Source organism: Ammospiza nelsoni, chromosome 1 (assembly GCF_027579445.1).
Source record: "Ammospiza nelsoni isolate bAmmNel1 chromosome 1, bAmmNel1.pri, whole genome shotgun sequence".
Lineage (NCBI taxonomy): Eukaryota > Metazoa > Chordata > Aves > Passeriformes > Passerellidae > Ammospiza > Ammospiza nelsoni.
In genome coordinates, this window is record NC_080633.1 from 56,286,419 (window position 1) to 56,302,419 (window position 16,001).

General features: G+C 38.0%; 1 protein-coding gene across 4 annotated transcripts in view; it reads left to right on the top strand.

The window, feature by feature from the left end:
• RAMP3 (receptor activity modifying protein 3) overlaps positions 1-15,697 on the top strand; it is a 42,577-nt gene extending 26,880 nt beyond the window's left edge. For 2 of the 4 annotated variants that reach the window (XR_009419925.1, XR_009419926.1), the window contains exon 5: positions 14,225-14,442. Coding sequence is in view for 2 of the 4 variants with exons in the window: in XM_059488067.1 (XP_059344050.1) it covers positions 14,225-14,480 (256 nt within the window). In the remaining 2 variants the exon portion in view is untranslated. Of the gene's footprint in view, positions 1-14,224 lie in introns of all 4 variants that reach the window. The other 2 variants (XM_059488067.1, XM_059488060.1) reach the window with 1 other exon arrangement.
• The last annotated feature ends 304 nt before the right edge of the window (positions 15,698-16,001 follow it).

Here is a 16,001-nt window from a genome sequence, read left to right on the forward strand (position 1 = left end):
TCAGGTACTGCAAGGTGCTGTAAGGGCTTCACAAAGCCTCTTCTACAGGCTTAACAGCCCTAAATATCTTAGCCTGTCTTTAGGGGAGAGGTGCTCCTTTTAATTTTCCTTTTTAAAAATGAGGGTTGTTTCCTCTTTTCCAATTGGAACTTCACCAAACTGCTGTGACTTCTCTAATGTGATGGATAATGACTTAGCCACTTCCTCTGCCAGTTCATTCAGGACCTTCAAATGCCTCTCATCAGGTCCTGTGGACCTTTTGGTTCCTTACATATTTTTGAACCTGATCTTCTCCTACTGTGGGTAGTTCTTCATTCTCCAAATTCCTGCCTTGCCTTCTGCAAGTGACTGCAAAAACTTCCTGGAGTTTTTGCCAGGGAAGACCAAGGCAAAAGTGTCATTAGAGTACCTCAGCCTTCTCATTTCCTGGGTATATACCTCTTCTGTTTCCTTCCAGGTAGGCTTGGCATATTCCTTTATATCAAATCTCAGTACAAATCCCTAGTGAAAATCTCAGACAAACCACTGGGTTTGTTTTGCAGCTGAGGTGAGCCAGTGATTCATGTGAACTAATATGTTCCCATGGTATTGGTCTCACAATTAGAAAGCCAACACCTTTGGTTCATTCTTTTAAATATTATCAGAAAAGTCTTGAATCTGGAGTTTTGCATGTGATTTTCTCACATGAAAGGCAACCTGGGGCTGCTGGAAACTGGATGTTTGGGTGACCAGCACATATAATTTTAGATCCAGAGCAGTACTGATTGAAGGGAGTCCCACTTCCTCATTTGTGTCATGTTAGGAGGGGGTACTCTGTATTTGTGTTGGGATTCATATGCCTGTAGACAGACAAGTACATTGGTTATGGTTTACCTTGAGCGAAGTCATTATGAAAATGCTGCAAATAACAAATGTGCTTGCACAACAAAAGGCCATTGTATTGCCTGGTGTCTGGATAATTTTCTGCAATTTTGTTGCCTCAAGTTCTGTATGTATCTGAAGAGTACTGTCTTCTTTTCCCCTGAAGATCTAACTGAGAAGAGGGACCAAAATCCCTTATTTAGCCAGCTGCAAGTCCTCCCAGATTTGTTAGTCCAGATTTTGTAGAAGAAAATACTATTTGTCATCTCAGTGTCTCTGTGATGGAAGGTTGAGTAAACCTGCACTTTGCGTGGCCTCATGTCAGTGTAGCTGATTTAGCATTTAGTGTTCAGTTGGGTATAGGAAAAGGGCTGGTGTGGTAGATGCCAGCATTTGGTCTTCTTTAGTAGGATTGTCTTCCTTTGAGCTTCTCATACAGATACAGTTGCTGCTTTTTTTTAAGCTCTCAGTGAAATGAAGATGATACTCATATTTAATATTTTTTACCTGTGTATTTCTTTCACCTCTTTACCTATCAAAACTTACAGTAGTTTTGTACTAAAAAAGCCATCTAAAACTCATGGCAGCAATGGCAAAACCAGGCTGGTAATTGTTATCCCAAGAACATATTATTTTTCTTCTGTGACTCATGCCTTTCTTTTCAAAACAAAAGCAAAGCAGCTAATAAATCAGTTAGGTGTGAGGAAGTAAAACAATCGAGAAGAACATCGTGTTTGAGCACTTGTGTTGCCATCATGCTGGTAGCTGACAATAGCAATTTTTCATTGCAGAAATAATAATGCTTGCCATCTATTATTTAAAACATTGGGAATAAAAGAAACCTAAAGTTTATAAAATCTCAGGTCCAGGGCTGTGCTGAGAATGTGTACAATCATCTGCTGTTTTGGGATCAGCTCTCCTAGTTGCTGTGAGGTTAATGCAAAGGCACGGTGGGTCCCTTAATGGGGGTATAAAAGAGTATCTTCCATAGGACCTCAATTTCAGATCATACTTTCATGTGAAATGTATTTGCTTTATTTTGTATTGTGTAGATAAGTATATGTCCTGATGAATAGAAATAAAGTGGTTAGTTTGAATTCAGACATCAGGGCTCGACATGAGACAGGAATACATCATTCCCATATAACTGCTTTCATCCTGATAGATGCAGAGGCTGAAATATGGTTCTTTAGTGCATTATAGTTTTCACCTTTGCTATGAAGGAGAGGCACAGTCATTTTATATAATACATGGCTGTGAAAATAAAGTCTGTATTTGATAATTCCAGGTAAGGTATTGGAAGGGCTTTGAATACTCATTTCTAATACTTTTTCTCTCTTTAGTGGAGATTTACAGCAATGCTTTTCTAACACTGTGTTTTCTGTGGCTGTCTTACATGATGCAGAAGGGTGGTGAAAAACATTAATGAATGTTGAATGTTTTAGTGAATTACTCTGACTTCTGAATTATAATGCTATAATAAGAACAGTGACATTTCTAAATTCTGTGATGACCTGCAGACCACTTAGCTTATAAATTCCAAGCCATGATTTTGTTCTGCAGCACGTTATAGACATAGCTATGCTACAAACTAGCAAAGCCTTACCAGTTTTTACTTGATTAGATTTATTGGGTTTTCATTTTAGACACTGAAAAATCTTGCTTTTTGCAAACAAAACCTTGCTTTGCAGAGCTCACTTGAAACCAGTAAAGGGGTTTATTGTAGAGGATAAAGAGAAATTTGCCAATATTTTGGGAGGCTGCTGAATTAAATACACTCACTACCAAGAACTCAGATTTGGTGAAGTAAAACTATATAATTGTTATTTATACCACAATACATGTTGTAATCATAGTCTACAAAAGCCACCATTCAAGGATACCAGTGGAGTGGAATGGGGAGGAGGGAAAACAACTGGAATTTCTTATTCATCAGGGATAACTGTTTCTTTTTTTGTTAAATCATGGGGGACATTGGGTCTTCCATTAAAAAACATATAATGACTGTATCATGCCAGAATAACGTGCTTTTTCAGCCCATTATCCATATTTTCAAGGTTTTTAAGGGCTCAAATATTTCTGTTCTTCAATTTATCAATAATTTTGCAAATCTTTGTGAAAGTTCTCTTGGTATGAAAAAAGAGAAGGATCTTCTGAGCCTGCTGCTAAGTAGGAAGCATTATCTGAAAACTTTTCAGTTTTTAATGTCAGATTTCAGTTTTTCAAGAGCTTTTTTTCAGCAAGTTTTAACACCTGTTACATTTATTTGTCCCGAGTATTTTTTTTTTTCAACAAGGGAGTGAAATCTAGCATTTTCCAAGAGGTCAGTGATATAAATATCAGTATTTTCTTGAAGTTCTAAAAGAATTTTCAACATTGAAGTCAATGTCACCTGAAGACCCCAGTAACAATATTTTAGCAAGGATGCTGTGGGTCAAATTGATGTGTACTTCAGTAGGTGCCTTGGACTAATGGTGGTAGCTTACACTCACAAGGTGGCATCAGTATGTCAGTGCTGATATTTCTGAGTCAACTGACAAATAGTTCAAGACACAAGAATATTTTAATTCTAAGTCACTTGGAAAAAATAATGTAAGTAACTTAGAGGTGATGTTAGAAAGCAGTTCTGCTGTCAAATCTCAGGACTGTCAGCTGATATGCCTTTCAATAGCTTTCATGACCTTTTGAATTTTATTGTGATCAGTAATTTTATTGTGAATTTTATTTTGATCAGTAATCAAAACCAGTCTTCATGGAGTTTATTATTAAGGGCTGTATTTAATAAAAACCATTGCATAAGATTTCTGTGTAAAATTGCTTGGTGGTAAAATAGTATGGTATAACTTGATAGTCTGAGTATTTTGTATTATGGAATGCATAATACAAAATACTGCACAGCATATTTTTAGAGAAAATATACTGGACAGTATATTTTTAGAGGCAGTTAAAATGAATATATAAATATATTATGAAAAGGAAAAGTTAATGCAAACTTTACTGCTACTTCTGGTTTGCAAAACAATTTCTGCATTCTTGTTTTCTAAATGCATCAACCATGAAAATACAATAATGGAGATTAACTCAGCAGAGACAAAGAGACAAAAAAAATAGATTTTCTTGCTCCAGGCTACATGTGGTATTAGTCATGTGGTTAACTGTTGACAACACAATAGGTATGAATTAATACTACTATGTTTTGTATTCAGAGTCTTGTTTCAATTACAGAAGTTTTTTATGTAACAATACTTTAAAAAATGTATTTTACATGGTTAATTGCCAGCGCTCTGGCATTTCTATTTATCTTTACAGAATAGTAGTAATTATGTATTGGAAAGTAGTTTCAAGACATGAAGTGCAGTCTTCTGCACTCTTAAGAAGATAAGTCACTTTCTTCAGCCTGTAGTGTAATCTACAAAAGGCAGACATATTTTGCTGGCTGCATTGACAAACTTGAAGGCAATGTATGAGATGCCTGTAGTGCTTATAAAAATAATAGAGATATGGCAGCTTTGTAAAATTAAAAATTTTCTCTAAGATAAGTGCTGAGTATAGAAGGAGTGGAAATCAAAGGTTGTCATGGCAATAGTGCATTGATGAACAACTATGAGCACAGCTCTTTGCAGCTCTCAAAAAATTGATGTTTTGCATTTCTCTCAGATATAAGATATCTTTCATACATTTCACTGCTACATTTCATATTAAGGTGTCATTATAAAATAAACATAGAAATATTCAAATGAGAGTTCTGGCATCTAAAAGTGGCTTCTATGTCTGCCTGTGGAACTGGGAGTTATCAGTGAGGTCCTGAGTCCAATTTTTATCTGCAGGAAGGGGGCTTAAGAAGCATAATGATCTTAAGTTGGTTCTGTATTATGTATAACTTACCATGTTGCACTGTAATCTATAATGGACTTTTGCTTCCTGTTACTGGGGAGTATATCTGATACATGTCTAGGCTGATTCATAGTATGCAGGGATAAGGTATTAGTATTACTACTTACAAAAAGTAGGTGCAAAAATGTAAGTTTCTTTCTGGTGTTGGCTGTTTCTGTGCAGGGAAACAGATTGGTTTTTAACCATCACTATGAAAATAAGTCATTGTTTTCATCAGCCAAAGAGGAATTGGATAAAGCTTCAGAAAATACCCTACTACTTGGTTACTCACAGTGCTTAAATATTTTCAGACCCCATAACAGCTTTCTTACCTCAAGGGTTTGTCACATTTCACTGTTGATGTGTGCCGTGTTACATTGTTCTTCCTCAAACTGAGGTAGAGTTTAGCTGGGCCCAAGATGAAGTTAAATAGACTTAGCAGATCCAGGAGCTACGAAACTGCTACCTTTCCCAGGTGACAGAAAGATGCTGGGTCCCTCTGCTTCTAATCTACCAACAGTCTAGGTGGACCTTATCCAGAATCCTCTGACATAATGTTTTTTGCAGCTGCTTAGGAGGTTGCTGGCTTACCCTTAAGCAACTCCAGGGAATGTTGCAACACTCAAATCTTTCATACCCAGTTATGGATAAGGAGTAAGGCCCTTTGGGTCCACCATTTGCTTCTGTTGTGTGTGTGAGATGTTGGAACAGTCTTGGAAAGCCACAAGGCACAAGAAGTAGTTACGTAAGGAGAGGGAATGTCTTTTCCACCACAAGTAAGAGGGGAGGACATAAGAAAGGAAAAAACCCACATTCAATGGTGAACATGCTGTACTGTCAAAGTCATGCTAAATCATAATGATGTATTTGAATAGTAGATAAGCAGAACTTTCTATATTAGGCTTCTTCCCTAACAGTCTTTATACTTAATTTTAAATAAATTTCTAATGTTCTTACAATTCCTCTGATTTTATGGTTACTTTTACATCAGTTTTGGTCTCGTTTGTGAGCTGTCCATGCCTAGATTGTGATTTCACATAACATTTATTATGCAAGACTGCAAAAAGGATTTATTCTTCAACTAGTCCAGTAGCTGACATAATCTGAAGCTTGAGATGTGTAATTAGTCGACCGATTTTTAACTCCCATTATTTGTGCTCTGCTTGGAGCGGAACACAACAGCCACTCTCCCCCCAAAGCAAGTGGCTTTTTTAATTACGGAAATTTTTAAAAGTTTATATAAAACCCATCTTCCATAAATAATCAGGAGAAGTGTACATTCTTTACATGCTCATAAAAATTATGAGGCGGGCTGTGAAAATGATGAAAAGTTCAACTTAGTAACAGATTATGTGTTGATTTTTTTTTGTTAAAAAGAAAATTTTCATCTGTGGAGATCCTACAGTGGGTGTTCCTCAAAATCTAAGCCTGATTGACTGATGATTTCTGTTTCACAGCTGCATATTAGCAGATATTTCTCTCCCCTCTTTCCACTTGAAAAAATAGAGCTGTGGTATTATAAAAGGCTTGTGCTACTTTGGACTAAGTGGAATCTAATAACAGCTTCCACTCAGCAGGTGATACTTTAATACTTTTTAATATCCTCATAAAAATGGAATATGAAGCAGTTGTTTGTAGATATAAGCTGGAATGAAAAAGAAAGGCCCTTCTGTTATTTCTTTCTTTGTGAGTTTTTGTCTGTTGGTCAGAAAAATTTTTATCTTCATGGTGGCTTGTTTTGAGTGGCTGTCTGGATGCTCACCTGTGGAGCACAAGTCTGAATTCAAGCCACATTTTCTCTGCTCACCTGTCAGCTTGGTTCGTCTAGATGGAAAGAAAAGCCTTGAACTCCTGAAATGTGGCATGAGCTCAGAGTGGTTCTAGGCTAGCAACTTCCCTCCTGACTCTGGCTTCTCCCCAGGTGTTGGATGATGTGATTGAAGCTGGCTGAGCATTTAATTTTGGAAGCAGTGCTGGATTGATGGTTTTATCATGCAGTTGGAACATTCTGAGAAGAGTGGAGACAAATAAGCTGTTAATTGCAGCAAACTTTCCAAGGTGAATGAACAAAGTGACTGATGTATTTGGGAGAAAGCAGAAGCACCTCAGGAGGTGGCTGTGTCAGTGGCTGACCCAAACACCTGCTTGCAGCGGGAGCACTTGCATTCATGCTGACTGGAGTGAGGATTGTGCCAATCTGTGGTAACTCAGGTGGAAATGCTTTTGGGAAGGAGTTGAGCGAGAAAGATACAAGGATAGCATGCTGCTTGCATGTCTCTCCCTCACTACAGTGGCAGATTTGAGTGTAATTCTCTAGTAGCTTGCTTTTTTTTACTGAGGCTTTTTTTTTGCTAGGCACAACAGGTATGGGACTCATCTCTCCAAAGTACTGGTTGTCCTGGGCTCCCTTCCTTGGCAGGGGAAGCATCAAAGAAGCTGTGTTGTGCATCATGCCCTACAATTATACCAGTCTTTGACCGACTGTAAAGGCAACATAGTTTTGAAGTATGCAGAAGTTTGATTTGAAATTGTACATGACATTCCTACTATTGTACCTGTACAATATGGAATGTGCCTTCAAATTGTGTTACTGGCTTTTCAGGGCTCTCATCTCCGTCATGCTTGGCATTTGAAAGGGGATATGTGCCAGAAAATGCTAATGGTTTTCCTAATGACACTTGAGGGGAGATGCATAGCTGATAGGAAAGAAAAAAATCCTGATCTTAGTTAGGTATTGCCTTTGGCCTGTCATTTTGAAGTACTTTGAATTAAATAGAGAAAAAACTGACTATAATAGAGAGAAAGCAGATGAGGTAGTAGAGATAGTGCATCTGCCATTTTCAGTGCTGAGAAGCGTTTACTGGAGATCAGAAGATGGTCTGATAATTTGGATCTGGATTTTGGAATGCTTCCTGCTTCCATTCACATGTTCTAGTACAAGGTTTAAAATTTTAACTGTAAAATTATTGATGTACACAAAAACAGTGCTTGCCCCTACAAACATGCTGTCTCCTTTGGTGAGAAGCCCAAAAAAAATGAAGGCTTGCACTAGTTGACCAACTCAAGTTTAAATTTGATCCATAAATAAGAGGTTTTAAAATTTGCATTTACCTGACAGAATCACAAGCCTGATGTGTTTGACTGTAAGGAGTAGATATATAATGATTATATTCATGCTATTCCATATATCATCAGTGATGGCTACTTATGAGATATTGTGCTTATAAGAAGTTGGATATGTATGCTTCAGTGTTTGTGGGACTAGGATTTGCCTTCACTTACTCTTTTGATTTTTGTCTAACTCAAGGGAGTTATGGGATTGGCTTCTGAGGACATGATAAAGTAATGGCTTCAGAGACTACTTCTCCTCTTACTGGGTGTTCTCCAAAAATGGGCTGAGTGTACAATTAAGTAGTCATTAAAATCTAGTCAGGAGTGGTGGAAAGTAAAGCCTGTTTGCCAGTTGAAGTTTTTGGCTTGGTAAAATTCTGGTGCTACTGAATATTTGATCTGAATAATGCAGTACCGTATGTCAGGACGCATTTTCCTCCTTGTTCTACATTTGCTTAATATAGTAGTTTCTGCTTGTCCTAGGTTGACTATATGATGCTTTTATCGTCAATCGTCTTGTTCTGTTTATAATGAATAATAAGTTTTGCACCTTTAAGACTTCTTCCAGAGAGTGAAGTGGGGGAGAGAAGAAGTGCGCAGTTTGTTTTCAGACACTGCACTCACTCCTCCACATTCCTGCTCCTGGACTGTGTTGTCTGTGGATGGACAGACAGCAGGACAGAGCTTTCCTTTGCTTTTAGTTAGTGTTAGCTAGCTGAGGCAAAGAAGTTCCCTGGACTGTGGTTTTTTTCCTTTTCTTTGGACCCGTTTAAACCTGCTCTGGACTGAACACCCAGAGGAGCACCGGCAGCTGCAGCTGTGGCCCACCGGGCCAGGCCTGGCCTGCAACAATTCCAGCACCGGAGGGACTGATCAGAGACTGAGTGAGCTCAGCTGCAACCCGGGGACGGGGTTTTCTCAGTTTGTCATCTCTTTTGGAGCAGCAAGGGGTTTTATTGTTTACTACTGTTTGGGTATTATTGTTTAATGAGCAGCTTTTTTCCACTTTTCTCCAAGGAGGTATTTTCTCCTGGACTGCTCGGGGGGAGGGGCTGATTGAATCTGCTTTCCTAGAGGAGCCTCTTTGGGGATTCTCTCCCAAATTTCCCCTGAACCAGGACACTGCTGCTCATTAGAAATGGCTTTTAGGTGTATAAAGTAACTGCTTACATCTGTAGTTGCTCTTTATATTTATATTTTCTGGCTTTATCTTTAGGGAGTTAGCAGCAATTCAGTAATAGTTGTGCATTTCTGGGGTTTTAGTTCGGTTTATTTTGAATTTTCCAGACAGCTGTTGATGTGAAACTAAGGATGGAGATCTGTAATTACTTCAAAGAATACCAGAATCTGTTTATTATTTTCAACCCAAGTGAGTAAATCTGTCACAATGTCCATTATTTAGTGGCGTGAGAGTAAACAGTACTTTATAATTTTTTCATTAAACCCGTTTTTCCCCACCCCCATTAATTTCCTTCCTTGTGTTTTTGTAGCACATCATTTTCTTGAGGCTGAATTCTGTATTGGAACTGCACAACAGTAGATCTGATCTGGTTAGGGAGGTAAAAATGAGGATACTCATCTTGGCAGAAGATATATGATTAAAGGAATCGTGAGACACAGACACAAATTGTTTGGAGAGATGTTGATTGAGAAAATCTTGGAAATATTCCACCATATTTACAGACTCCTAACTCTCTATAAAATTAAATATGTCCTTCTAGTATGGTGGTGAAACCTCAGGAAATGATCATCGTAAGGTTTGGACCCTTATTTGAAGTTCATCCAGGCTGCTATGCCCTGAAGTTCTGTACAGTCTATCTGCATCTCACATAAGAATAGACTTTTTATTTTTGTGAGGTTTTTTCTACTTCCTGCCTCCCCTTCATCTGGAAATGCTGCAAGAAAAGCCTTTCTCATCATATGATGTTTCTTGTTAATGTTCTTACATTTCAGAGTTTTGTATTCCAGTCTGGGTGGAGGTTACAAGGATGATAATTCAATTTAATATGTGATTGTGTATAAAGAAATTTTTGGCTGAATAATCTAGGAGAGCACAAATAGTTTTAAAGCATCTTTATTAAAATACACCACATGACTTGTAGTATCCTGGAACAGTGCCTCTACATTGCTGTCTGGGATTGTAGAGTAGCAGGAGTGAGTGTCCCTGGTGTATCTGTTACCTGGTTTGCATCAAGACTCAGTTATGGCTGAGAGATTTTTCACTGTATTCTGTGTACTTAGTGGACTCAAAATAACAAAAAATTACAATGTATATATATATCTTGTACTACCCTTCTATAATCATATCAGGAAGCATGAAATGAAGTTATTTAAAATGGGGTAGTGGAAATGTGGTGTTTTGCTTTTTAATCCTTGGCCCTCCTCATTAAGCAACTGCAAAACATTCCTGACTGCTTATGTGCTGAGAGTCTCTGTGGTGATCTGTCCATAAATGCTGGAGAGGTGGAAAGATTCTTCTATTGGAACTGACAGTGGGTCTACTGGCTGCAGCCAGAAAATGCCCTCAAATGTTTCTCTTAAGTAATATATATATATTGTATTCAGCTTTTTGATAATTCTTTGTGATTCTTTGAAATAAGTTTTGCATTGGAAAATGCTTATTTGTTAAAACTCTTAGTTAAACAATCTATTTGTTTTCTTAGTCTCACAAAAATGTGGGGGAGGGGACTGTGGGGCTTGTGTTTTTGTAAACCATTCATCTCTGCAGTTTTCCTGTGCAGGGATATTGAGGAAGAAAGAGCAAGAATTTACCACGTTCCTCCCTGGAAATGAGGGAAACTACAGATGAGAGTCAAGCCCCACTTAGACTGAGAAGTGCCCTGAGAGGCAACTGTGTACCCTAAGATAGATTAGATGGAATAAACCTAGCTCTCTGTTTAAATAGTTTCAGTGGACACTCCATGAAACACTGTCCCATTAAGGCAAATGTGTCCACTACCATTCCTCATAATAACTTCCTCCTGTCAAGGTTCTTAGTTATAGGTAACATGTAAAAATATATTTTCTCATGGATAAAGTACAAAATAAAGTACTGCACAGTTTAAACAAAAAAACTTCAGTGACACCGTTGTTATTATCTGGTTTAGTGAAAACCTAAGAACAGCAGAAAAAGTTTGTGTGCTCTGAAAATGAGGTATTGTTCTAGAATATTGAAAATTATCTTTCATGACAAATGTGTTATAGTCCAGAGATTGCTCTGAAAGGAATTATTTTTTGTGTTCTCTGAAAGTATTTTCAATAATGTGCAATTTGACGAAGGAGTTGGTTCCTCAACAGAACCTACAGTTGTCCTGAACATATCAGGGCAAAGCATGTCTTTATGTGAATTTTGCTGCTCAGACTGTGCTTAGATTTTGGGGTTTTTGTATTGGACTACTTAGCTGAGTTGAAACTCATATAATTTTTGTGACCTGGCTCCCTGTGAATATCCCTTTCCTAAGTACTACCTAGGTCCCTTTTAGCTAGCCTGAAGGAGATGAAAACGTGTCTCAGCACAAAGAATGTTCCCACACCCTCTTATAATCTGAAAAGTGATGGAGCTTGAGCTCCAGTGTGCTCTCCAGATATTTCTTTGGGGAATAAGTAGAAACTATAATTTCTTGTTCCTTCCTTTCACAAGTTGTGGAACTTTAATGCACTTCTGCTTGAAGTATCTCCAGAGGCCAGGACATCTTTTGTCATAGCCATTTTATTGTACAGAATGGAAACGTTTCCTATTCCAGCCTTTACAATTTGAATGCAGAGAATTATGTAAGACATGAAAGGATTAGGCATAGGAGAGTTGAACTGAAATTAAATATCTATTAACCCCCAATCCCCCTCTTAAAAATCCCAACTTGCAAACCAATTGATCAACTACAAAAACACCCATGCTGTAGTAATGAGGATGCAGGTGCTCCCTTCTGAGGCAGCTGTTCCACAGTGCTATGCAGAGAGGATCTTTTTCTTTTTGTATGAACTTTCTGTTGCAGTGCATAAACTCTAAATTACAAAACTACGTAAATATTTAAGTGATTTCAGCTTTACTGGCAGACATGCAATTTCCCAGTAGCTGAGATTTTCCTTTATCTACATTCTCACAGTTGTGTGAACTAAGAGTTATAGTGCAGGTAGTTTTTTTCCACCCCTTTTTTATTCATGACAGAAGGTTTTAAGGAAAAATTGTAAGGTATTCCAACTATTACAATAACATTTTATTCTACTTTGGCCCTTAGGATTCAGTATTTCAAATACAATTTATCTCCCAAGTTATTTTTATCTGGCCTTTTGGCAACACTTAACCAACTTTTTCTAGCTATGTTGTATTTACAATCAAAAATCAGTGGAAGTATTTTTGTTTACACCATCTAACATTTAAGAAAAAAATCTACAGAATTCTTTGTAGAAACACTGAATTTTCTATAGGATTTTTAACACAGAGGAAAAAAAAAATTACATCAACACATCTTTGAGCTTAGGGTACTTCTGTGCTGAAATCACCTGGATTTATTGTTGATTTTCTTATTGAGGTGGCTGTAACAGCAGCCATTGATGAAACAAAGGTGCCCATGAGAGCATGGCCCAGAGCAGGCTGGAGCAGAGTCCAGCATTCTGGAGTGTCTGTGCCGGGTGGAGCACTGACCTGTCTGGGCAGATGGATGCTCCTTCATCTCTGCATTGTGGCCTGCTGAACCTTGTAGCCTCGCCTTCAGACCTGTTGCTCTTCAGATCCTCTGGGACTGCATCTCCCACATTCAGCTAGACATCTCCAACTCCTAATTTAGTCCAAGGATGTAAAGAATGGATGCCACCAGGTCATTAAAATGACACTATTAAAATAGCAAGCAGCTGATATTTGTATTTTATTTTTAGCTTATTTCCTGTTGTTTTCCTGTGGTCGCTGATGTCACAAAAGCTTCCTTTCTAGTCACTTTGCTTAAAATACACATACATTGTGCATATATGCATCTTCGTGCTGGTGCTTAGCGTTAGATTGTCCAGTGTGTTTGCTTATGATTGGAGCAATATTGGCTCAAACTCCATGAGAATGAGAACTACAAGGAACTTTCAGAAGGCTCTTTCTGAGATGCTTTTTCTTCTTCTGTGAACACAGCCCTGAGTATTTAGATGTTCAGCAGGCTGTGTTCCCAACCTGTGTGGTTGCAGCACGGCAGGCAGACATTTCCTCTGACAGACATACAGTAGACAGTAGACTTCAGTCTTGGCCCAAACACTGAATGTCTCTTCTCCTTTAGTTTACAGCAAAGCATTGAGTGAACATTAGTCTCCTATAGGACTTAATGTCAGAACAAGTCAATCATCAGGAGTCCATATTTATATGGAATGTAAGGGAGAGTAGGGTCTTCAGATGCTGTAATAGGATGCTGTCCCTGGAGGTGTCATGTGGGTTTTTGCTCTCTCCTTTCTATTTTTACTTCCCCTTTGAAATGAGTTTATTGAGTCACACAGGACTAAAATAAATGCAACAGACAATAATTCAGCTTCCTTATTTCTTGCCCTATTCATGCACTGACCAGACACTGTTCATAATTTCCGATCTCCTCCCCCATATCAATTCACTTCCTGAATTTCTTTGGCCTATAATAACACCACAAAACTCATTTAGGCTTATTTTTGCCTTTTTTTTCCCCGAGAGGTAGCCAATTCTCCTAAATATAAGTTATTTCTGGACAGGTAAATTTAAGCACATGCAGCATCAAAATCACATCTTGGTATTACAAGGAATTCCCAGCCTTTCATAAGCAAACATGTAATTAGAATTTATGTCTTTATTTATTCCCTGCTGGGCATTTGCTGGAGTTGGAAAGAAGAGAAATTTTGTCAAAAGCTAACTTTCTGTGTGTTTATTTTCCTATAATTTTCTTACATCAGAGTGCAACAGAACCAAAATTTTTACAACACTGCATGTTGTGGTTCAGTCCTCGTGCCACATCGTAATTGTCACGACAACATCATGTCTAGTGGCAGTTGAGGCATGAAATATCCATACTTTGTTCAACATGTCCTATTCTTGGCACATTTGTGTGCATGTTTTTTAAAGAATCTGTAGATATCTCTAGTGAGGGAGTTCTATTTGTACTTAAGTGGCATTAGGAGGTCCTGGCTGCAGTCAAGGTTTGATTATTGTCCATCTGGGATCTCAGAACTTCACTTGAAATCTCTCAGTTGCATTAGTACATGTGAGTCAGTTCTCCTTCTGCCTCGCTGTGCCACAGCTTCCATTGGAGGTCCTTCAGCAGAAAATCTACATGATAGACACACTCTTAGAGATGTCTTATGGTGCCCTCTGTAGCTTTCTCAAAGTGTAATATCTATATACATTCTATTTCAACTTCTCTTATTTTTCTTCTACTCCCAGGTATTATGACAACTTTACCCAGTGCACAGAACGTGAAGCCAACAATGCAAGTTGCTTTTGGCCAAACCCCCTTGCAGAAGGCTTTATCACTGGAATTCATAAACAATTCTTTTCAAACTGTACTTCAGAAAAGGTTCACTGGGAAGATCCACCGGATGAAATTCTCATAACACTGATCTTGATCCCGGTGTTGTTGACATGTGCCATGATAACACTGGTAGTATGGTGCAGCAAAAGAAGTGATATCTTAGTGTAAGTTCTTCCTCTGGGCTTTTTTTTTCTTCATTTCTTTCTTCCCTAAACACTAAGAAAGGAGGATGAAGAGAGGAACATGGCATAAAGATTTCAGATCTGCTGAAACAGAACCAGTGAGATACTGAGATGCTCCTGTGAATGAAGAGCTGCCTGCTGCTGCTGCGACACTGCTTCTGTCTTGACCATGAGTATTTGCTGGTGGAAAGCTCTACTTCCATCAAGCCTCATCAGCATGGAATTCACAGGCAGCCCCCAGAAACAGGAGGGTTTCCAGGCAAATGGACCCCATGTCTGCAAAAGGAGTAAAATTACTTTCCTGTGGGCAAAGGTGGCTGGTAGAATTTTCCAGAGCTGTATGTGCGTAATACTTACTGTGGGGGAAGTGATATCTCTTGAAGTTTTGTGCAGGACACTCAAGGTTTTCATCTGTGAACTCTGTGACTTGGAGAGATCCCTGGCACAGGAACTGATTATGGATATAACCAGGTGGCAGCTTTTCTTAGAAGCTAGTCAAAATCATCATTATCAAAACTGGGAAGCATTGTTCTGGCAAAGAAATAACTTCTGTGTCCAGTCACTATCTGCACAGGGAAATTATCCTTCCACATTATAAAATAGTTCAGAAAATTCCTTTAAGCATGGCTGCTTGGAATCATATGTCTTACAAACAAACTTTGGGAGGATATGTAAGTCCTACTTTACAGAGCCAGAAAATGTGAAAGGAAATTGGTTGATTATAAATACACTAAGGAGTAATGAAGAAACACCAGACTTTTTGTACACCAGACTCTTTATTTTTCCTCTTTTATAATTATTATTCTTGATGACTTGTGTTCTCACTCCAATTTATGCAAATGATATTCAACAAATAAATATAAAGGTGGCATGTTGATTGAGGTGCCTTTCAGAGTATTGTACATAAATAATTCTTTGTCCTGTGAAGAGTGTGGGAATTAAAGTATGAACATCAAAACTTGGAATAGTAGTAGGAGGAAAGAGAAAAATTCAACTCAGAAATCTTATTCTATAAAGTTATGTAATAGTTGAAATAAAGATCATATGCTCAAAACAAAAGAACTACTCTGTTGCAAACCTTCTTTTCACAACATGCCTTTCCGTTCAATGCTCTTCTATGGCTGTGCAATGTCTGTTACAAGTGACTTTTCATTTTCCCATATCTTATGCACACAAATAAAATACAGTTGAATGGCCGAGTAATTGTGCTTTATATATTTTATAGTTAGATTTTCTCCTGTGAGGTTCTGGCTCCATTTTTGAGACTTAGGTCTATGATTATGAAAAGCATTTCCATGCTTAAATCAAATTAGAAGTGCTCAATTTACTAGATTATTTATCTACATACATTGTGTACAGATAAATAAATAACCCTTATAAGCTGTACTGGTTTGTTTTCACATCTTTTCACAAGGGTTGAAGGCACCAACTTGTTTATTCATTACTCTGATATTGGGATGATTCAATTTTGAAAGTGTTTCCTGTGTGTTTTTCCAAAGACTCTTCA